This window comes from Rhipicephalus microplus, unplaced genomic scaffold, assembly GCF_043290135.1.
Source record: "Rhipicephalus microplus isolate Deutch F79 unplaced genomic scaffold, USDA_Rmic scaffold_15, whole genome shotgun sequence".
Lineage (NCBI taxonomy): Eukaryota > Metazoa > Arthropoda > Arachnida > Ixodida > Ixodidae > Rhipicephalus > Rhipicephalus microplus.
The window spans coordinates 20,435,539-20,459,611 of NW_027464588.1; the positions used below are offsets into that span (position 1 = coordinate 20,435,539).

The 24,073-nt window shown below is 42.1% G+C and overlaps 1 protein-coding gene across 4 annotated transcripts in view; it reads left to right on the forward strand.

The window, feature by feature from the left end:
* The window catches only part of LOC142761752 (uncharacterized), an 87,305-nt gene that overhangs the window by 42,512 nt on the left and 20,720 nt on the right, over nt 1-24,073 (forward strand). Inside the window, exons 2-9 of one of the 4 annotated variants that reach the window (XM_075883195.1) lie at nt 740-840; nt 3,749-3,968; nt 7,729-7,835; nt 9,304-9,561; nt 12,970-13,020; nt 14,294-14,486; nt 14,597-14,652; nt 22,759-23,465. In XM_075883195.1, coding sequence (XP_075739310.1) covers nt 766-840; nt 3,749-3,968; nt 7,729-7,835; nt 9,304-9,561; nt 12,970-13,020; nt 14,294-14,486; nt 14,597-14,652; nt 22,759-22,824 — 1,026 coding nt within the window. In that variant the 5' untranslated portion in view covers nt 740-765 and the 3' untranslated portion in view covers nt 22,825-23,465. Of the gene's footprint in view, nt 1-739; nt 841-3,748; nt 3,969-7,728; nt 7,836-9,303; nt 9,562-12,969; nt 13,021-14,293; nt 14,487-14,596; nt 14,653-22,758; nt 23,466-24,073 lie in introns of those variants that run through there. The other 3 variants (XM_075883194.1, XM_075883193.1, XM_075883196.1) reach the window with 3 other exon arrangements.

Below are 24,073 nucleotides of genomic sequence, written 5' to 3' on the forward strand. Positions count from 1 at the left end.
CGTATTATTGATCATCTTCAACGCTAAAACAACTCTTTTTGCTTATTGTTAACCTAAAAACCCCACCCCTTATGTAATTCCCCTCCTAGAAAGGGGGGCCTTTAAGATAATAAACTGAACTGAATGCCCAACTTGCGATCAGCTGAGCTACAAATAATTTCTGATTATCTTGTTCTAGTTTGAACTTGATGCAATCTTTGCAACTAGACATTTCAATTGACAAGATCTTTGAACTGCTGCATGTTGAAGCTACAAGTATATGGCAATGCCAAAATTATTTTGACGAGTTAAATGTAATTAGATATTTTTTTCTCTGGAATAGATTGCATTGGTAATAAAATAGCACTTCAAAAAGCTACTGCGGGACAGTTAATAAGCATTCCTAAGAATGGTGTTGCTCACACAGACTGAATTACGTTCAAAAGCTTTGACTAATTGTTTTGATGATGTGTGTTCCAATAGCTCATATGTAATCACCTGGCAAATAATTGAGATTGTGCTATAACTAGCAACATGTGGTTTGTCTCAAGGTTTAAATACTTGCATAACTCTTACCATCAGCCATTGTCTTGCATCATCTAGAAGTGAATGCATGTACAGCGCAGTTTTTTTTCTGCAGAACGAAACTTTTGTGGTAGAATAGATATGTAGTTGTACTTTGCATGCATTTGTGGTCTTCATACCACATTGGTGCTTAAGTGGCCTGCTGAAATTTAATTTCGTTTGATAATTTCTGTAGCCACCTTCAGTGACCTTGTCCAGAAGATGGGGAAAAAACGGCTGTCGTTTCCTGACACTGTATTTTATGACATAGACAGTGAAGAAGAGACAACTGAAAAGGTAACACACATGAAACTTTTTGTTTTCTTAAAATCGTCCGTGACCTGCATCAGGCACCTGGGCAAGAAGTGACTACATTTTCAAATATAGGTGTTAATACTATGCTGCCAGATTTGGTACTTATAGCACTTATAACTGTATTAAAATGGCATATTTCTAATTTTCATGAAGCTGCAAAACAAGGACGAGATGTTCCCCCGTGACTGTGTTTGGCCGTTTTATAACAGTGGAAGCTGCTCAGAAGTTCTTTGAAAGGACAAAAGTCTTGGAGGGCTCTTCTTACGGGGCACAATGTGTAGATAATGCAGCTAGTGTACACTGAGCATCAGTTTTGAAGTGGTGATAAAGTTACAGTTTCTTGAATAATCGCTCTCCCAGTGGACAATTGCCATTTCGCGGTTTTACATCGAGCAACAGTCTTCTGATGTGTACGGGACACAGGAGATGCAAAGTCAGGGTTGCAGCACTCTTGCAACCGATAGGTGGCAAAACATACTGAGAAACTCTCCCATTGCTTTCGAACAGTTGAGAAGGCCTTAAGGAAAGGAGCATGCATGTGCGGTCTGTTGTGGCCATTGACTGGCAAAGAGGGGAGGGGGGTCCTTACAGGGTATTAGGACAAAAAGTGCTGTAGAATACTGGTTATAACTTGATTATTTATGAAAAAAGTAAATGATAACTGGTAATCAACGACCAGTAAACCTAATTGAGTTACCCATAATGTTAGTTTTGGAAAAGTAATTGATTACTTAAAACTCTTTGTATATAAATCTGATCAGTGTACAGTAAGCTAGGTAGGCATAATATGGCTGCTTGTTACACAAATAGTAACTTTGCCTTGCACAGAGTGACTTTAGAGAGAATAGCAGGCACAGAGCAGCAACATGTTAAATTTCACAGATATGCATTTGTAAGCTTTTTAGATGACATCGTGTGTTGGTGTTGTCGCTTTTATCCTATTATGTAGCAAAAGTTGGTATGGCATAGTTGTTTTTGTTGCAGTCACGGTAACTATGTGTTTATTGATTTTGTGATGCAACTAAGAATTTTTCTAGACAATTTAGCGCTAGTCTGGTGGGGGGTGGAAATCGTACTGTTTGAAATCGAATATCACTGCAACTGTGGTGGCTGTGGTGGTTATCGGGACGCCTTGCAATGTGAAAGATGTTATACCCTTGTCACACGGCAAATTCAATGCCATTCACAACAAATTACATTGAGCGGACATAATTTCATTTTACCTGCGTGCTGTCCCATGACAAAAACAAATGTCGTTTTGAAATGATGACCCCGACCTCAGCCCTCCTGACCCATGGCTTTGGGAAAAATAAACATATAATAAAACTTGTATGTAACATGCGTGTGTCCACAAAAATAATTTTTATGGGTGGAAAGGTGCACCTATAATAAAAAAGTGGCAGTTTGAAATAAAACACTTGCCACAGCTGCACGACACACTCGAATATCGTTGGCCGATGGTATGACCGGGCATGAGTACAGTCAACTGAAGCAGGGTGCACAACCTACTCCCCCGCTGCAGAAATGAGACAGCAGCAACGATTTCGTGTAGTCACCACCTTAGTCACCACATGATTAATATCCACAATACAGGCAATAATGACAACAGGGAACAAACAAAACATGCCCTGCGTTCAGCTGCTGTCATGGAGAGTAGCTTCTTTTTAACGCTATGGCATTAGAAAGCGCGATTTGCAGTAATCCCGGCATAGGCATCATTGGTTGTGAGCGAAAAAATCATCTTATACGCTACTGAAAAAACTGAGAATGATGCAAATAAAATAAACAATAAAAATTCTTGAGACGTAGTTCATTTGCATGGCAAACGGATGTTCTACCACACGGCCACGCATCTGTTTGGAAATACAATGAACGAACTTCCTCTGCTTGGAAATGCAGTGAAAGTACCTTTCATACTTAACAAACACACACGTCCTGTATACATGCTTTACAATGCAACATGAAATATAGCAGTAATAATGCGTGGTACAACTTGCCATTTCTAGCGGGCGTCATAACATGTCATTATCATAATGGCTTGAAGGTTTAAAACCGGTCACCCACTTCCAAAGGCACACGCGCTACTGTACCTATTTCCTTAAGGCCTCGTAGTGGATGCGTAAGAAGTTCAAAAAGGTTTCATGCACCAAGTGTTCGATGCACGTAGTAGCAACAGGATATCCTTATCGCCTTCAACTCCTAAAAACAAAGCTTTAGGGTCCCTTAATTTGTTTTTTTTTAACTTTTGCACCTGCCATTATGTCATCAAACCAGTAATAAGTTGAGCTATTAAGGAACAAGATCTTCATAAATTATAAAATGTATATATATATACATATATATATATACAAGTATATTTCCCTAAAAGTCCCTGACATTGAGACTACTCAGTCAGAAATCGAATGCGATTGCGTTGCAGGAACTCGTTCCACAGAAAAGGTCGTTTTCATCAAATGGCATTAGTTTCCCCGTGTGACAGCAAAGAAAGGACATTGCAAACGAAGGACTTAGCTTTGCCGTGTGACAGGGTGTTACAATGCTCACTAGTCATGGCTGGAATATGCTACATATCATTTTAACATATGGTATAGTAGCGCAAATTTGATGGGAACACTGAGGACAAGAAAACACTGCACTCGCTAATCTCACAAACAGTGGCGTGTTTTCTTGTCCTCCGGTCCCAGTCGAGGTTGCGCTACTATACCATATGTTGAAATGATATCTCACCAACTAGCCCAGCTTTCAACCTTACTGAACTTCATACGCTAGGTAGTTGCTATAACCTGAATTATGTTTGTATCAATGGAGCGTGGATGTTTCCTGGCATATTTGCTCGTTTTCGGCTTCTAATCAGTGATGTTGTCTTTGGGTTGATGTGTTTATTTGCTAGCATTCAAAAAAGAAAAAAAGAAAAAAATCTGCAACCAAGAACAAAGAGGCGCCGAAGCAGTGCGAGTTCCGAAGAAGAGCTTGTCGAACTGAGTCGGCTCGAAAAAGAGAGGAACCTTACGAGGCAGCTCAAGAAAAAAAAAACAAAAGACTAGAGGAAAGAATAGAAATACTTGAGAAGAGAAATGACAAGCTGCAAGACATGCTGCAAAATGAACACAGTAAGTGATATTTATTCCATGCTGCCTTGTCAAATGTAAAAAAATGAATTTTTATGCAGTCAGTGAGTGCTGTGGTTATGTGTACCCTAACACATTTTCTTTGGCCTCTTCATGGTATTTCAATGCTTTTTGTTCCACAATAAGGAAGTGGTACCTGAAATAGCCCTTTGGATTAATGTTCTACAGTCGACATCCGATTTCGTGGACACTCAACGGATTGCGAAAGGTCCGGAAAATCAGACAGTCTTGAAAAACGAATGAAGAAAAAATACACTTTTTCAATAGGTATTTTTCACTGACGGAAAGGGTCACGGCAGGAGTACAGGATTCTCGTTGCAATTCAGCAAATGCATCATTTAGGTGTCCTCGAAAAGAGCCGTTTGTATTATAAAAAGCGAAAAGAAAACATTTGATGTGACCGACGCTACTGCATTTGTGAAAATTAAGCGCTAAAAGGACTCGCTTATTTAAGTTTGCACGGAGTTCCACTTGCCCCGAATATGTTTGCCTCAATATCAGTTGATGTCATGCTGTCACTGTACACCTATGACGATGTCATGCTCGCGTCAACACCGAACTTGTTGCCCGTGTAGGCTCTGCCTCTTTGATCTCTGTGTCGGAGTTGTCGAAACCTTTAGTAACTTGAATGATTTCGTCACCGGTAAATTCCACACACAGCTCAAGATTTTCGCTAGCGTTGGCAAAGCCCTCCAAGGTTATCCCGGCTGAAATCGAAACACCAGCACCGTGTGGGTCGTTGAAGCAACGACCACAGTTGGAAGTTCTTTACACACGCTGACCTCTCTAGGTGAGACTGCCGTCTCGGCGTACATTTTAAAGCTGGCGTGGCGAAAACAGTTCCTGGGAGTCTGTTGCGCTACCGCCTTCTATTAGCCGGGAAGCATGCCGACGGCAGACTATAGTTCAACAGCGTAGCTTTCCCACCGGAGCACAGCCTTATAGTAACATTAGTAACAACATCATGCAGTTGTGGCCACAGGTTTGTCTAAGCCACGGCTGGCTACAAATTGGCGTGCGCTAGATTCTGGCATTTGCGGTGTCGAGGGTACGGCAGCCACGTCACAGTGGGTTCGAGGGTACGAAAAGAACCGAAATAGTGGTGCTGATAGTGACTTCAAGTCCGCTGTTAGCAGTAAAAAGTTAGCCGTGAAATTGGACGGTGAAAGCTATAAATGTCCGAAATTTTGGACTTTTTAATACATTGACTGTATGGGGAACTTGATGGTGCCACAGATCAGTCCGGGAAATCAGGCATGTCCAGGATTTCGGTAGTCCGAGAAATCGGACGTTAACTGTATGATCAGAGTTAAAAAAACCAAGACAATGCAGTCCTTTATGGAATTAGTTTTTTGTCAGAGAGTGGCCACTTAGAATGAAAACAGCTGTGATAGTTGCTGAATGGTGTTTCCTTCTGCGACAGTGCAGTGGTTACAGCAGCACTAGTAGAAAACAGCAGCCAGCAAAGCATTTGTTCTCTATGAATGGACTCCGCTCCTCCTACCCTTTTTCACCAAACTGTAGACGGCTCCAGCAAGGTAACAGATAAAATTGTGGCTTTAGGCACGATGCCATCAGACACCACCCATCAAAGTGCATTCTTTCTCATTATATTGATATGTACCTGGGGGGGGGGGGGGTCAGGCGGCTTAGCAGAGGAGGAACATATAACGTCACGACCCACCCTGCTGGAACTATTACCTTTCTTCAAAAAAAAACTGTAACCAAAATGCATCTCTTTAGCAGGAATCGACCATTAGAGAGGACTGCCTTTGAAAACTATAAGGAACAGTTTGAATTGTCTGACACTTAAAGGAGTTGTTAGTGTACAACTGTCTCAAGAGCAGGGCTGGGCGGTATTGCGATAGTATTTCAGAGATACTTTTCAGTGTCTGTACTGCTGTATCGAGATACTTCTTAAAAATGTATTGGTATCTCAGTAGTGAAATACTTTCACGATGTATCGCCCGTATTGCAATACTATCCAGGGCATAGGTATGTGGTTACTTTTTTTCGGAAATGAGCTTAGACGTGTTTACAATGGCAAAAAAACATATGCTGTGACCTTAGCATTGTGTGGCGAGATATGCACCCACCATTTCTACATTTATTCTCAGGGGGTAACTGACTCCAACCTTCTCGATAGTGAGCTAGTTGCTTTTCTACCTGCATTTCATTGTGCATGCAGAACTGGAATGTGTTTGAATAATCACCTGCTTGGGAGCTTGCCAATAATGTTATACTGCCATTTTGAATACCAGCAGTTAGGAGCATTGAATATGGCACATTGGGCGCCAAACAACAGCGTCGTTTTTGAAATGTATTTCTCATGCCAATTTAACGAGCAGTGCTTCTTTTTTCTCGTTTTTTGTGGCATCCATTTTAAAAACGGAGCTTATCGAGGAAGCCACAAACTACCCAAAAAATTTGGTGTGTGGTGCCGTGTGCCATCAACGATACTTCTTTCTCCAAAGCATTTCTGGAAGACAGCAAGTGCGGCCACACGCTTGCTAGTCCTAGTCAATTGTGACCAGTGCAGTTTGAAGTTTCCCGTCTACAGAAAAAAACACACAACATCAGGTACCGGCATTGACTTGGTGCAATTGACAAACCAGAATATATCGGTGGTTGTTTCACTTGTCGCTAGAACCAATAGCATCTGCACAATGCAGACTAGCAGGGCTGCTGACCTACAGCAAGTGCACAGAGATGTTTTAGCATCCGGCTACTCGAACTCTGGTTAAACTCCAGCTCTTTCAGCCGCAAAGATCTGATCGTGTGTTCTCAAGAAAACGTGCCGCTATACTGTACGTGTCTGATGCGTGCGAGCCAGGCACTAGTTCAAAAACCATTACGATGTCCAAGTAGTTCCGTTCCTACAAATTGCATTATCGGCTGGTAAAGATGAAGGACAAAAACGAAAGGTATCTTGATGCCTATTGAGTACCTTGTAGACTGTGATTGTGTATATATCAGTGAGACTGGAAATTTCGAACATAAGGTCAGACAGCATGTCAATGATGTCAACGAGGTAAAGGTGTCTTCCAATGCCTTGGCAAAACACCCTGAAAACATGAGCAACAAAATAGATTAGCATAATGGCATAAGCTTAGAAAAAAAAACTCTTCAGGACACCACTTGCAATCAATGCTGATTCAAACAATGGATACACATAACACATGGAACCATTGATAACACATGGAACATTCTTTCTTATCTACACTCGTGGTTTTGTGTCACTTGTGAAGTCCTCATAAGCATATTTTCACTCCATCTAGTTGTCACTCTGAACAAGACTCCCATCATGAGAGCTGAAATGTCTTATTTGTATTCCTTTTCGTGGTTGGTGTCATTATTTATCATGTTCTCACCCTAAGGGGCTTCAGTGAATATCTACACTTCACCCATATTTTTGAGTGGAATGTATACTACACCATGGATGTGATTAATATCCTTTTGTTTATAACACGTTTTCTAGATAGTAAATTGGTAAGGCAACTTGGTTGGAGAAGTTCAGAGTATGAAAGAGTTTTATGGCACCCGAGGATTTTAGCAAAAAGCACTCCGGTAAAATCGGAAAAAATATCAGCCTGACGCGCTGGTGTAGTTTTGAGCAAATACAACATAATTATGTTTGTAATAATCAGGTTGTAATAAATTGAAGTTCTGAAAAAGCAATGCTTCGTTCAGGACGCAATTAAGAAATGTGCGCTCTTTATTTTTCACATTTGCTCTCTTACAGAAACATTGGCCAGCCGTTCCTGTTGCGGCCACCAATGCAGTACAAGCACATCTACTAATCATGGTGCCTATAAATATGAGGCCACCCACAGGAGCATTCAAGAGAAGGTATGAGCAAATGACAACGCATTAGGATGCTTCATCAAGTTCGAAAAGTGGCCGTCAGCTACAACAAAAGTGACAAATTTTACCTTGTGATGCCATCATCGTGGCATCAGAAATAAGTTTCTCAAATTGGTCATGTTATCACGACGTCACATGATGTCATTGCTTTTTCTAAGGTTGCCTATCCCGGAGGTATTTGCGAAACAACTGGGAGTGCAGAAAGCTGTTGGGAGTCGTGGCGGGTCAATACAATCGACTTAAAAGAAAAAGATTTTCGTTATCTATTGTTTTAAAGCAGCCGTGAAGAGGAATAAAGCTGTGCCCAATTGTTATTTTCCTGCTTCAGTAATGATTAGACACGCCGATTTCAAAACATTTCGATGCAATATTCAGTCAACCATGTGCATCATCACACATTGCTGCACAACGTATGAAAGAGAAAATTTCTTTATGGTGGCACAATCGAACCAGTATGGTACTACAAACCTCACTCAACTATGGCTTGGCAAACATGGCTGCGCTGCCATGTTTTGTTAACGGAGACTTCTCATAGGTCGACTTGAAGTGATGTCAGCAGTACAGTTGAGGCAAATGTGCGAGCTGGAGAATGAAAGTTGCCGACCTTTATTGTTGGATTACTGGTCCAGAAACCTCTTGTGCCAAGGAAGTGCTTATTTTGAAATGAAATTATGTTGTAGTGGTCTGCGTCAGGTAGCGCACTTTAATTTACCCGCCTCTAGAAGCGGAAAGTCTCACGTCACTGTTGCTGTGCACAACGTTGCCCGGCTTTTTACTGTACGGTCGCCGACACTACTAGCGAAACTAAAGCACCAGGAGCCGCATCAGCAACAGCGGCCATCGACCAATTTCCTAAAATAGGTTCCGAAATGGCAGACATGTTTTGGCTCAATTGGGCCCCGCTAGATGGCACGGCCTGTTTAGTTTAACCAGGAAAAAGTTGAATTTTCTAACATCTTGTGCCATTCTCCATTGTAACTCCCGGCGGTTCTTTTTTCATGAGAAACAACTCAACAAGCAGCATTTTTTACGTTCTTTGATACTTGCAAGGTTCTTTATTTAGTGAGCTAGTTGGATTACTCGTGATTATTTGTAGGCAGTTTGTCTGACGTCATAAGGATCATTTCGCGAACGTCCTACTGCAGCGCATTTGTTCCCGTGCATTTACCTTAATTTCTCGGTAAGTAGGGCACTGCTGTTGATAATACTGTCGTTTTAGATGACATACATTGAGCTTTCACTGTCCCGTGAATTGTTATTTGTCTATTAAGCGTGTTTGAGTTAATGAGATTTCACTGTATTGCACCAAAAACAAAGCAACAAAAGCATATTGGAGTGAGTTTAGACAAGTTAGATCCAATTATAAAACTGACAAAAAACAAATTCGATTCAACTTGCAAAAAGAAAGCTGTATGCTTCAAAAGTGTAATACAGATTTTTTTTGCATTTTCAGGCAAGGCAGTTGCAGTTCATGCAGCCATCGCTACACGCATCGCCACCGTCGCCACCACCACCGTCACCACCACCACTATGGCCGTGCTCGCCATTGTCTCCACAAGGGTGGTCAGCAACGCTGCTTTTGCCACCGCCGCAGCGCTTACTGCCTTCGTCGCCTTCTTCAGAGCAGCCACGGATGCAGCAATGCCCATTGATGCTACCGGTACCACACCCTGGAACAACGTCAAGTGGTTCTCAAGAACCTACCAGCCAGGTGTGTACTTTATAATTGAAATGGCTGTTTGTTTGTTTTTTTTTCAATCCGATTTAGGGGTTATATTGTCAGGCTAGCCTGCTGTACCTTTTCAGTTTGTTTGTTTAATCAATATACATCTAGTCATTTTTAGAGGTATGCAGACAAGTATTTTAATGTTGAGCAAATGCAGTGTGAACATCTGTCAATGTCGAATCGCACTGGTTGAGCAGCATAAAAATTTTCTCGCCGGGTTCTCCTGGTCAATTCGGAGCAATTTCCTGCTTTCTACTGGCATATTCAGAGCAAACCACTCCGCAATGGGGCTTCCATGTTGTTTCATCTGGCAAAGGTAGACTTTTCTGGAACTCCGGCAATGCGGGGCTGTCATTTTTGGTACGAACGGGGAATAAGGTTGTCTTTACCGTTTTTTTAGGTGGTGTCTCATCACCCTATGGATTTCTTTACAATCTAAAAATGGCATCGTTTGACTTTGCTGGATGAACTGGCGGTAAAGTTTTGACAGTTGTAGCAGCAGCGACCACAAACCGTGTGTGGAAGTGATTTTTTAAAAAAAGTTGCCTGACCGGCTGTGCAGATGCCCGAAGATCATCGGCTACGTCGAAAAAGTTCGGGAGCCGGTTTAAGTGTCGTATGCATAAACAGTTTCTGGACACCTCATGCACATCATTCATGTGTTCCAGTGGTAGATTTGGCTTGCTGTAAGACGTTTTTAGATACTGTCAGTTGGGTAAGCACGTGCTGCCGCAGCCGCGAGTACTGCCCCCTCTTGTATCCCGCGGAGGCGGCGCTGCTATCGCTTTGAGATTGGTGAAGGAGCGTCATCTGCTACCTCTGAATGTGAAACAGCAGGAAATTAGTTTCTAAATTGCGACAACAGAGGAGAGGATGCGGCGGAAGGGCGACCTTGAAAACCAAAACGCACGGGAAGGAGGCAGGTTGGGTAGCTTGCTTGATAGGTCCGCGAAACTCGCATGTAGAAAAACTTGGAAAGAGTACCTGCGCGCGCAGATGTCAAAGCACGGCCGCCTGGATCAGTGCGCGGGGGTGTTCGAACAATCGGCGGCCGTGGTCAAAAAATCTTTTTGTTGCGCCGGCGAGTTTGCGTGGCATCACAAACTTCGATATTTCGTGATTCGTTCCGCGCAAATTAACAGCCGTTTTCGCGCTTCCGCACGTGCGCAGAAAGCATGCCGAGTCGAGTGCGAAGCGAGCGAGAGAACAAGTCCTTAACACGAAACGAACCACAAATTATCAGAGTAGGTGGGGTAGCGTACACCCGTGCACTAGACGCAGACTATCGGATACAGTCGGTGGCCGACGATGTTGGCAAATGGTCTGGTCACTCTAGGCCGGCGATGCCAACGACAGTACCAGCGAATAAAAACAGGGTAGATGGCCGACCGATCTTCGAAAGATCGGTGGCAGTGTGAAAACACGGACCTCGTCTGGCGATGCGGGGCGCTCAGAGTAGCGGGGGGACAAAGGGCGGAGGGATGCATAACAAAAAGCAGTCGGCACTTTCCTTTCTTCATGGGTTGGGGAGCAGCAACTAGAGGGTCGCGGAGGTAGGGTCAGCGTTTAACAATAAGAATGTATGGGCACCTCGCCGATGCCTGATCGGGGGTCGAAACTGGCTTCCCGGGAAGTCGGGAGACCGCTAACTGTTCGCTGTAACCGATCAGCGGCGCTCGGAGACGTTCGTTGTAAGTGCGATTTTGTGCCAATGAACCAATATATATTTTCATGGTCACGCGGATATTGTTCGTTTAAAGCGAAAGTTTGTTTTAAGTGGGGCCGTTATATGTGGGCTCGACTGTACTACTTAGTGATAAATAAGGTTCGGGCCTGTATCTAAGAGATGTATGATTATTTATGTATGTTTTGACCATTACCTGCAAGGCTTTTCATGGAATAGCAGCTGTTCAGTCCTTGAGAACTGCAGGGTAATTTGGGGGTTTGAAGAAGTACTGCTGATCACAAGTGTTTTCCTCATAGGCATAGCCACTTGACAGCCCGGCGCACTGAAGGTCGGCATGTTTACTGTGTTAAACTGCTAATTCACTCAAGCTTGCTTGATTGTTGTGTACCATGTGAAATACGATTTGCGTGACAGAAATCTAACCTTCAAGTTCCCGCCTCTGTAATCTGAGCAAGCAAACTAATAGGAAAAAACAAATTCAACGCTGCCGCGGGAAGCCAGCGGTAGCTCGTTCTCAAGGCTACTTTAGCACCACGCCCCTCGAAGCGTGTACGAATCGGTGCCGCCTCCATAGTGGGCTTTCCCAACTGACAGTACCTAAAAACGGTGTAAGCCGTGTGCTCGCTCCAAGACTTGGGCGGCTGTTCCAGATCTCTCTGTCGAATTCTACATAATAATAGTTGTACACGTAGCTTTACTCACCATAAAACCTAAATGTAAATTTAGAAAGATTTTTAGGCTAATTGCATATGCTTTTTGCATGAATAAACATTCTTGACAAGCTAGATTTAGGAGAAGAAATTCTTCAAGTGTGTGAAGTAAGTCCTATAATTTAATCACTGTAAAGTAGGATGTCATTCTGCCATAGTTGATGTATGTTTAGGTGTAAGGAAGTTGTAAATATGGGCAAACTTTGCACAATTATTATTTTTGAACATTTTATAAAAACTCGGTTCATACAAAAGCTAGTATGAATACCGTTATGATTAAGTGATAACAAGTCAGATGCCAGTAATATGAAGTTAGCCTAGACAAGGCGAGCAGCATTAGAGTAAATAGAACTCTTGGTAAATATGTGTATGCCCCGATTCTGAATGTTCTCTATTGACAAAAGATTATTGTTATGCATATTTGCCCATGTAATAATGCCATAGGTGATTTGACTGTTTATGAAAGCAGAACAACAATAAGGCATCATAGGAGATAAATAAAGAAGATTTAATGAGGGCTCGTACACCGAAGGCAGTTTTTGTTTAGCATAAGCATTATGATGGGTAAACTTCACGTTAGGCTCAATTTTTCGGCCTAGAAAACACACCAAATTGCAAGAATTAAACTATGGTAGTCAAATAATAGGGAGCTTTGTTTTAGAAACTGTATAAACCATGAACTTAGTTTTAAGTGGGATTAAAATTAGGTTGTTTTAAAAACACAATGTAGAACACTGATCAGTTCGTTGTGCAGCTCAGTGATTGGGCTTTTAACAATTTATGGAGCATAAGCTGAAAAACAATAGGGATAGAAGTTTCAGCAGCTGTTATTGGGCTGAACAAAGCACAAATGAGGACTGATAGTTATGTTGTGTCTGAAAATAAAAAAAAAGTTTTGGAAATGATGCATAACTTTCATACCTGGAAGCCATGCTGGCATATGTGTGCCTAATATTTTTTATAGCTGATCGACTTTTCCTTTGTTCTGCCTTTTAGGGTATGGGCGCCAGTGATGAACTGCCGCTGTTTTCTCAGGTTGACAATCAAGTAAGTAGCTTTACAGTAGCTTGGATGGTTAGGCTAGTTGGTATTCGTTCTTTTTTTTACTGAATAAGGGCACGTACAGACACTTGAACACCGATTATGTTGTGTGGATTTTCTTTTTCTAGTGTCCGTCTCTGTGTACTTGCCTTTATTCAGTTGAACGACGAGGTAGCTCTACTTTTTGTAAATTTATGTTTATTCAGTGCAATACTTTCACTACTGGGTTGAATACATAGTTATGCAACTTGCATTGCACTTTCACTTCTTTGTATGTTTATGCCCAGTTTATTCATCTAATACGGATAATTTTGTAAATTATGACCTGGACTGGTGCATTTAGAGATTCAGGAGGTTAATTCACGAATGACCAGTGCAATCTTCTGCATTACTTTTTTTTGGAATGTCACGGCATTCAGTACAAGCTTTATACATATTTTTTTGTGACAAGTCCTAATGTCAGGAAAAAGTGGAATGAATTTTTGATTCCCGAGTGCCTCATTATTGGACTTGAAAAAAGAAATTTTCATCTGCAATGTGCCAGAGCACTTTTTGTCAGTGCCAGCTCTAAGTGCTTTTTAGGGTGTCTGGTGGTCTCTTCTACTTTAGTAGAATATTATGGACTCAACATTACTAACAACTGTAACGCAACTGTAATATATGTTACATAGTTGTTAACTTACCTTCCACACATATCTAGAGCACTCTAAATTGTAAATATTTTTCTTTTTAAAATGTCTTACAGTTTCTCACAAACTGTTCAGGTGAGACTTAAAAACAGCAATGATGTATGTGATTTGCTTTTCATTGATCATTGAAAGGAATGCTTTTTTGTTTCGCTGGAGCCACATTAGTGTAAAATTTCTAAATAGGGATTGTGTTGATGTTTTTCTAACTTAATATGCCACCCCACTTTTTGCCCAGTCTTTTAGTATATAAAAATTAAGGATTCTCCTTGTGAAGGCTGGTGTAGTATTGCCATTAATGAGCAATATATGCATCTGTAGACTTACATACATTCTGTGAACTGTACTTGCTTTAGAAAAAGAATATTAGGATAACGTTTAGTATGCCAGTGTTATACAAGTTGGCATGCAGTTGCAGAAGTGAAATGTAAGATTCATCAGAACTATTTGAATACATACGAGCAAAACATTACTCGCACGACCAAAGAGCGCAACTAACATTTTCAAAAACAAGATATCTCTTGTGTCTTTTATTATGATTCCACATTTTTTTAGCGCAGATTCACCTAACAAACGGCATATTTCTGGAGCAGGAAAAATGGGCATGGCTGCTTTCGCGTCCGAGAGACAGCTTGTTCTGTAAGGAGGCGACCAAGTTTCTGTGGGGTGTGAGTGCCCTCCACAACAGGAGCATCACAGGAGCCCCTTGTCGGCGCTACGTGCGTTCGGAAAACCAGGCACCACCCAGAAGGGCACTCACGCCTAAGAAATTGGAGGCTGTCGGAAGTAAGTGTTTCATGCTTAGTATATTTGGCTGAATTTAGGGACAATAAAATTTATCAACTATATAAACCAGTAAGTTCCTAATTGCTACATATTCCTGCTCATTTTTACAGATGCCTTCAGCAAGTACATTGCTGGGAGACCAAGTGAAGTGGCAGCAATTGAGAGGGTAAGAAAAATGAACAGATTCATTGCTGAAATGTTGAACGACCTAAATAAATGAGTCGTCAAAACAACTCTAGCCTTATTGTGTTTATTTGATATAATTGCAGCGTACCTACATTACATTGTTTATTTTACTGTGTGCTTCATGAACTGACATGCCTTTCTTAATACATTCTTTTACTGCATGTTAATTTTGACCCAAATAGCTAATCCAACCCATAACACCTGCATAACCTGTAATACCGATATATTCGTTACACTTATACCACCTATATGAGCCGTACCACCTGTATGACCCACACCACCCCTATGACCCGTACCACCCGTATGACCCGTACCACCTGTATGACCGGTAACACCTGTATGCCCCGTATCCAATAACATCGTATGTGCATGTCCTGTACATGTAGGAATTTTCAGTAGAGGGGTTTGAGAAACGAGCGAAAAAATCTTGAAAGGACCGGGGTTCAGTCCGTGTTTGCGGGAACGTCACAGTATATATTTGATACACTTGGGCCGAAAACATACCTGGGAGGTCGTGCGATATGTATATTTAGTAACTAAGCTGCTGGTGGGCCACCCTGGTTGGCTATATGGCCAACCAGGTAATGCAATCTCTCTTCACCGCACCAAAGAAGGAATGGGAAAGAGCGTGGCCTTGTTGTAACGGTAATGGATGCAATATCCCCCACGGTACTTCTTGCCGCCCGTAGCACATACGTCTGCTTTACGTTGTGTTGAGCTTCCGAAGAGTTCGGCCTGTCTTACCGGTAGACGGACGGCGGTGTGACTCTTGAAAATCGGTTCTCGACATTCAGCTGACAACTATTCGAATATACTGCCAAGCAAGCTCATTCCGCGAAGATACTATGCAATGTCTCTTAACTACTCATCTGTCGCTTCGGGAATTTTGAAGCTTTTGCGACTTATTAAACAGGCCGCAACATCTAATTTGAGTTCACCACCCCACATCATATGGTCACGTGGTGGCCAATACAGACCCGGAACAAGGCTATAAATTGCCAACACCAATGCCAAAAAATTAACTTTATAGAAAATAATACAAACTCCAGAAACAACTAAAATATAATTCCTATAGTTCACCTATTATTGCGCCTTCAATTATTCAATTTTGTGGCAGCACTGCAACACCTTTCAATTAGCACTCTAACAAACTAGCCCTAATAGCCGCTCTTTGTAGCGACAAAATCTTTCGGAGACATCTGGCTAATACGCTAGGCAAGAGAAGACTCCACCACCACGGCGATCTCTCAACAGCTAAGACAATATTTAGGTTGTACGCACTTCTGCTGGTTTTTGGACACGTGACGCTACTTGAAGAGATGATCTAAAACAGAGCCACTACATACGTAATAATATTTCCGCAAGATTTTGAGAGGAGGATTGCCTATGCGAACAAGGCGGTGGTATTGCAAGCTCGAAGGCACATATTTCGGCCAGAAAACAAAAGTGATTCGTAATCCCAGAACAGTGTTCGCGCGAGCCCTCATAAGGCAGGAGCACTTCTTTGGAGCAAGAGTAATGTCCTTGTAATGTGCATCATGAAGCAATTAAAAGTATGTTAAAATCGGTCTTCATTAAGCGGGCTTTTATTCATTTTACTTAAAAAGAATTCCTTAGTTCACCCTACCACGAGCACATACTTCGTCAAATACACTGCCATGGCTACGCCCTGCTTGAACGTTTTGATACACTACAAGTGAAGGCTGCACATTAGTCGTCTTCAGGTGAAGTGTGAGGTTCTAGATAGGGGGTTACCCAATATTCTTTCTCGCAGATTATCCATCGTTTACTATGCTGTCTGGGATAGGTTTCTGCTCTCCCATAGTATGAAGTACCAAGTACTCTAAATTGTTTAACACTTCTAAATACATTTACTCTGCAGAATCAACTTCGGCTCACTTATAGAAGTGAAATGTGTGTTTCATATGCATTCCGATTTTTATTCAACAATAGCAGATTAACCGTGAGGCGAGGATGCCTTCTCAACTTTCAATTGAGATGGCGCTATAGTAAATAGCATGGCGGACGAACCTAAGTTGGAGACCTCGGAAAGTATTACAGCGCGCTCAGATTATTCATGTCTTAAAGCTCAGCAAGGTACTATAAGAATTAAAACATTTTTACACCGACTATATATTAACAGGCACCTCCGAAACACAATTGTGTGTGATAACCTGCCGTGTGCAATATTTTAGCGTATTCTACTTCCCACCTAAACTCGTAAAGCATTCATAAAAAATCGGTGTTGCCTTCTCTACTCGCTACGGTGTCTAGAGCACGGAGCAAGAAGTGGTCTAGAGGTTACGGCACTTCACTGCCGATCTGAAAGTTGCGGCGAAACCTTGCTGCAGCGACTGCCTTATATGTGATAGTTAAAGTGCTCGAGGCTGGTGTACATATACTTATGTGCACGTGAAGAAACCCCAGATGACCGAAGTTTTTGAAGCCCTTCAATACGGCATCCCAAGTATTCATATAACCGTTTTGGGACGTACAAACGTACTTCAAAAATTATTCCTGTATAATGCGTGGGTTTAGCACATATTGTTTAATGCGTCCCTCATAATCATATGGTGATCTTGCGACATTAAACCCCACATATCAATGAATCATTAGCACATATTGTTTGCATTCGTCAGATAAAACTCGTTCGGACTCCATATCTCATCATATCTGTACACTGTGGGCTTTATATCGCATATTCGGAAAGCCTCGACAAAAACTGCATATCTGTAACACTTTTCAGAATGCTCTTTTCCCGCCTCGAGGAACGTCTCTTTTTGAGCACATTAGGCATAACTGCAGCGAAGTTGGCGACAAATGTAGCGTTAACACGGAATTCAAGCACAGGGATCCCTTTTCTCTGTTATTACTCTTTTTTTCAGCAGGCTTGAATAAGTGTCAAGCGGGTTCAGCTTCGTCGGTACAAGTGGCTACTGTACTCGGCTGCTGATTCAAAGGTCGTGGAGTGAAATCCCGATCGCGGCAGTCGCATTTTGATGAAGGCGCAATGGAAGATTCCCGTGTATTGTGGAATGTCAGCGTACGTTAAAGAACACCAGATAGGTAGAATTTTCGGAGCCTTTCACTAGGACGTCTCTCATAACGATATCGTGGTTCTGAGATGGAAAGCCACCATTATCACTTTCAAGCGCAGCTATTGTTGTGCAGTCGGCCTTCGTATGCTCCGTATTTCTGCGCTTAGCCGTATCATCTGTTCTGGCAAACTATACCGGAACCACTGTGAGGCCACGGACACATTTTCCTGGTCTGCCACCCATCAGTCTTAACGCAGTTATACACTCCCCGCTATGACGATGTATCACTTATAAGGCACGCGAGAAAAATGGTTGCAGCCAACGTCAACAAATGTGACCGAGTACTCTTATGGCGAGCACTTGATATATTTTCTTGACAATCATCGCAGTTTGATTATTTTAACTTGACTGATTTTCTTCTTGCTCAAAGGTTGTGTAACTATGCTAAAGTACATGGTTCGAACTGAGCGCCTTTGTGTTGCTTTCATACTATGTTATTCCGCCTATTTGCGCTTTAATATTCTGCCGTTTATTCATATTGGATTCTTTTTAGTCACCCTTCATTCTTCTATTTTTCATTTTAAGTTATTGCGCACTGAAAACTTCATTACCCACTGTTTATAAAAATGGGTTCAATCGTGAGAAAAACGTTACTTGTAAGACGGGAAAACGAGAAACAAATATACGCCGTTCCACAGTATTACAAGGCGCATGTTTTCCTAAAAGAGTCCTAACAGATTCTTAGTGCGGGCAGCATGTTGACTGTGCAGGGTGGTTCGTGAGCGTTTTCTGCGCTTTCATAGCGATGAATGCAAGGCCGATTGGAATAAGCATCTAAATACGAACTGCGGGACGCCAACAAGAGTGTGGTGCATTGAGGAATATAGGTACTTTAGTAGAACCTATTGCCCAGCAAAATATCTGAGATATCGAATTTTCGTTTTATTTTCACTGACGTCGTGGCACTTGTACTATTACACAAACTTAAAACGACGGCCTTCATGATAGGTCGTCTCTGTTATGTTATCACCCTTTCGTTTATTCTTTCGTTGGTTGGTCTTTCTATGCCTGGCACAACGCACCATGGGAGATCGGTCATGAAACGAATGGTATACCTTATCTTTAAACAACATTGGTTTACCAGTCAAATACATTTTAGTTAGAAAGCATTGGCCTTTCTATGTCTGGCACAGCGCCCCATGGGTGATCGGTCATGAAACGAACGGTATACCTTATCTTTAAACAACATTGCTTTACCAGTCAAATACATTTTAGTTAGAAAGCACACTTTGCATATAGTATTGTGGCAGACATCGTTTTCCTATTTCGGCGCACAACTAGGGTCCTTAACTAGTAGTGGTGACCTCCTTGAAAACGAGGAAGTAGTTGTAACACTAGCGTGGCTCAGGGCTTCAGTCACACGAACACCTTTGATGATGTTTGAAGTTACCTTAATAAATTAAAAGTTCACCTCTAAATGATAGCTCATATATGTATTCTTATAACATAAACTAGCAGAATGCAAAAATAATTTTCGTTTTGGGGGATAATGCGGTAACCTATATTCAAAATAGAAACAATACCTTCTGGTCAAAATTGTGAAAAAAATTGATCGAGTATTTTTGCAGAGTACGTACTGTCCTCTTTGGATACAATAATATATTTCACTTCAAAGACCTCAAAATTTATATATATACTTCTCCTATAATCCTCAGTGGGTGTGAGTGATGATTGACGCATTATAATCATTTCAAACGGTGATGAAATAATAATAAATCACTGTTTTCTTATATCGTGCTTAGGAGTACATAAGTGACTAATGTTTGTGCAGGTAACAGGCTCGTGTTATGCAACACCTTCATACTTGTCACTTTTAGGCAAGAAATGCGGCTATTCCAGTCTACATTTTTAGCGGCTTTTAGGTGACCGTGAACACAAAGCCAGTGCCATTATTCAGGCACTCCAACGAAGCTACCGGCCACCGCTGCGAGAACTAAACGTGAACGTCCGGGCACTCAGTCCTTTAGCCTACTTTGTTTAACTTGGCTTTGACTAAACTCCCTTCCTTATTAGAATAGATTCTTAATATCTCGCATGCCATCTCTGCCGATGATATTACTATTTGGGCAACGAAAGTATAAGACGGAAACATTTAGGACGCCCACCAGGAAGCTGCATATGTTATTTAGGACTATGCTTCGGCTTGCAGCCTTAAGTGGTCAGTGGAGAAGTCGTAGTTGTTAGTGGTACACAAGCCGTGCCACAAGACGGCTGATTCTCCTTACAGTTCACTTTGATTTGATGGCCGTATGATCTCCCAGGTGCTTCAACTTCGTATTATAGCCTCTACGTTCAGTATGATGGCAAAGCGTCAGATACTACACGCCTTATGGCTCAACAGATAACTCAAATTACACACATGATCCACCGCATCTGGAATCGCAGGAGAAGACTCTGTGAGAAGAATGTTCTCCGCTCAGTACAAGCACTCATTGTCGGCTCCCCTATCAGCTTCCCTATCATAATCTAACACTAGCTCAAACCAAAGAAGTTGGACATCTCTTCCCTGTCAGCTCTGAAGACGGCTCTCGGCTCGTCTCCACACACATCTACGCAACGCTTCCTTCAACTCAGTGTGCCAAACATCGTAACCGAACGGCTCGAAGCCCAGCACATTAGTCAGCTCTAACGGTTCAGGCACACTCGTCAGGGCTGCGCCATAATGCCTCGTCCGAGCTACCCTATTTCCGCAACACCCACACAATTACCGCAACATAAACTTGCCGCTACTCTTCATACTCTCATGAAAGTGGCTTCGATTCCGCGCAACTAGAATCCCGCGTGCCACGCCGGTAGTCGACGTGCCCGAGGTCAAGCCATGAGACGCGTTTTTTGTGATGGTACCGCAGATTTCCAACTGCTCTGCATCTGCACTGATGCAGCATGCTACCCAGAGAATCCAGTCATGTGTTTAGCCGTCTTAGATGACACAGACGCCATCGTAGTGTCTGCCACACTATGCACTACGAACAGTAGTTCCACAGAAGCAGGAGGTCTCAGTCTAGTCACTGTTCACGCTAAGATATTGTCACATGACTCTCTTGTCACTATAGTGACATAAGCTGCTTACCGCGACTTCACTCAAGGACTTGTGGCTGCACACACACACACAGAGTCCTTCTCTCTCGCCATCGCCCCGTCGCGGTGGTCTGGTGGCTAAGGTCTTCGGCTGCTCACCCACAGGTCGCGGGATGGAATCGCGGCTGCGCCGGCTGCATTTCCGATGGAGGCGGGAATGTTGTAGGCCCATGTGCTCACATTTGGGTGCGCGTTAAATAACCCCAGATGGTCGAAATTTCCGGAGTCCTTCACTATGGCGTCTCTCATATTCATATGGTAGTTTTAGGACGCTAAACCTCACATATCAATCAATCAACCCTACTGAAAAATCCTATACAGGTAGGACCCGTATTATACGATGTTATTGGATACAGGGATTACGGGCCATATGGGGGATACAGGGCTTATGGGGCATATGGGGTATATAGGCCATACAGGAGTTATAGTGTTTGTGGGTAATCTAGGTGATAGGGGTCCGAGGAATTCTCCGGTTCCTGCTGAAAATCATAATATAGTGCAAAAAAGAGAGAACAGTCGCACAAAACCACACACCATATAATTTTAAGCAAGCATAAACTAGCCCAAAAACAAGTCCTTCAGCAGAACAACCCCGGTTACTTTGGGCAAGTAGTAAGGGTCATAAGTAATGTTTGCCTAAGCATGGTAATAAGGCTATGCCAGTTTATAAAGTGTAATAAATATGAATATGCCACAATGGGCAATTTAATGGTGCTTCGAAAGTGCAGTGGATTAAAGGGGTGGAAGCGTTGTATGTAGTGTAGTGTCGGGACATTTGAGAAAAACAAGACAAATATTTTTGCATCCTCAAATTTATTTATATGATTAAACATTTTGCAAGGCAGTGTGTTTATCTTTCTCAGCCTGCTATGTGCATGCATATCTGCTGGCTGATTCACAAATTTTGCAAAACCATTTGCACAGTACTGGGCAAATACATGTAGCACTTACTAAATACTTTACTTATTTGTTTAACTGTAAGTTAAACATAAAGCAAGATACCTTAAAGAGTACTGACACAAAATTTTGTGGCTACTATAGCCTGCGACATAAATTCCCTTGAACATGCGTATATCTACAAATTGGATGAACAAAATATAGCTCAGATGACCCAATTATATGAATATTAAAGTTTGCGTGCCTGAACCAGTGCTATATGCCGCATCTCGCATCATTGAATCACTGAAAGTTACCTGAAGCTGAGTTCCAACTTTCAGGTGCCACCATTGTTGCCGAGCTCAGAGTTGGCACAGCTACATTATTGACATCATAGTCGTTGTTGCCTTTTGGCCCCACTTGTTCTAGCAGGCTACTATTCAGTGACTGCTGTGTCCATGCCTAATGTAAACATGTGAAGCGTGAGGATGCCCCAAGAAAATCTTTGCACCCAAACGAGAACGATCAACTTGACGACAACAACATTGTGCTGCATATGCAGCAGCAAAAAATGTGAGCACATAACGCAGGCAGCACGGAAGTGCGTCAGTGTTCTGTGTTAAGGAGGAAGAACAATACGCCATGGTGGGCCATCTCTTAAGCCAGAAGCGCCGAGCTGGAGCTGTTTGCCCCAGCGCCTAGATTACTGTGTCGGTTGTCACCGCCCACTTTCACTATTGATAGACCTGCTGTGCAAGTGCTTACACCTGGAAGCCCCGTTTTATGTGTACCATTTAGTACACTAGCTGGCATTTGTTGCATTCCGTGGCTCGTGTTCTCAGAGCTGTGCCAAGATAAAACTAGTCTGTATTAAACAGACAGCAATTGTCCATCTGTCCCATGCTGCAGCAAGCAATCCGCCACATTGTGACTAATAGGCTGTCAACAATGTTAATACTGCAAGACAAAAATTTGCTTCAGTACCTCTTTAAGCAATAATCACTAGCCACAACCTCCAAATTTCTCACTGTCAGGGCCCCGTTCAGCGGCACCTGTTTGTCCTCTTGATGCACAAACACTCCAACACGGGGCTACTATGAGGCTCTTGTTCTGAAGCTGAAGGACACTCCACAGGAGCTTTGTGGCCTCCTTGCATCACGACCGCAGCCAAGCCCACTGCTCCTCCTTCTGCCTCTCAAATGAACCTGCAGGGGTAAAATGTCTCTGTGATCCTTTTTTCTTGTGTGGGAGTTAACATCGTTACACTCACTCTCAAATTTTTGCTTTAACACTTAAACTTTACTAGCATAACTACTTGAAAGAATAAAGTTTCGATAGTGAAAATTGATCTAAGAGGTTTCACAATTTTGAATTCAAACAGGTAAATAGAAGGTCTCACAGAAGAATATGCGTGGAGCTCTAGGCACGTGCATGAGTTGTGATCTGTGGCCTTAGCACAGCATTTAGAAGGGCACATGTCTTTTCTTTTGAGAACGAAAAATGTGGTGAAAAATGTGAAGTAAACAGTGAGTAGGGGATTTGCAAATATTCATATTTTTGAGTATCTTTTGAATAATCTTTGCTATTCGATTCAAATCGTACTGCAAATTTTGCTATTTGAACTATTATAACTTACCAGAGACAAAATCGGGTCAATGTCTGACTGAAAGGGACCCTCCAAATTTTTAATGTTTCACCTCATCACACTCGTATTGCGTGAAAGCTGCCTTTCTGGCTCTGCTACGGTCACAAATGTACTGACTAGAAAAGGCTGATTCTAACAAGGAGATGATAGGTGTGGCAGAAGCAAGGGCTTATTTATAGTGGTTTGTGACCTGAAATTTGATCAACTCCTCGGCTGCGTGAAATCGTGCATATAAACACATTCGAGCATACATAAATTCAATTGTGCATTGCCTTATTCTTTATAAGGCAACTACGAAACGCCACCCTACCAACACTTATCAATTTTGCCAAAAGAAAGACTTTCATCTCATAAGAATAAACTTTGGAAGCCCCTCCAACTTTTGTCTAGAATTTCACATGAAGTATTTGAAAAAAATTCTAGAAGTATTCAAGAAATTTCAGAAAATTATTCAATTTGCACACACACTTCATTATTAGAATTCACTTTGGCACACATACTATAACAATAAAGTTCAAGAGAAGTGGAAAAACCAGAAATAGTTGAGCATTTTATCGCACACTCGTGCCACAGAGAATTATTCTTCTTGTTCTTCAAGCACTTTGATGATGTTGAAGCAGGCAAAACCGTATAAAGCATAGCCAATTAAGGGCACACTTGCACCAGAGAGACCTTTTCCTCCTGTTTTTCGAGTGCCTTGACGG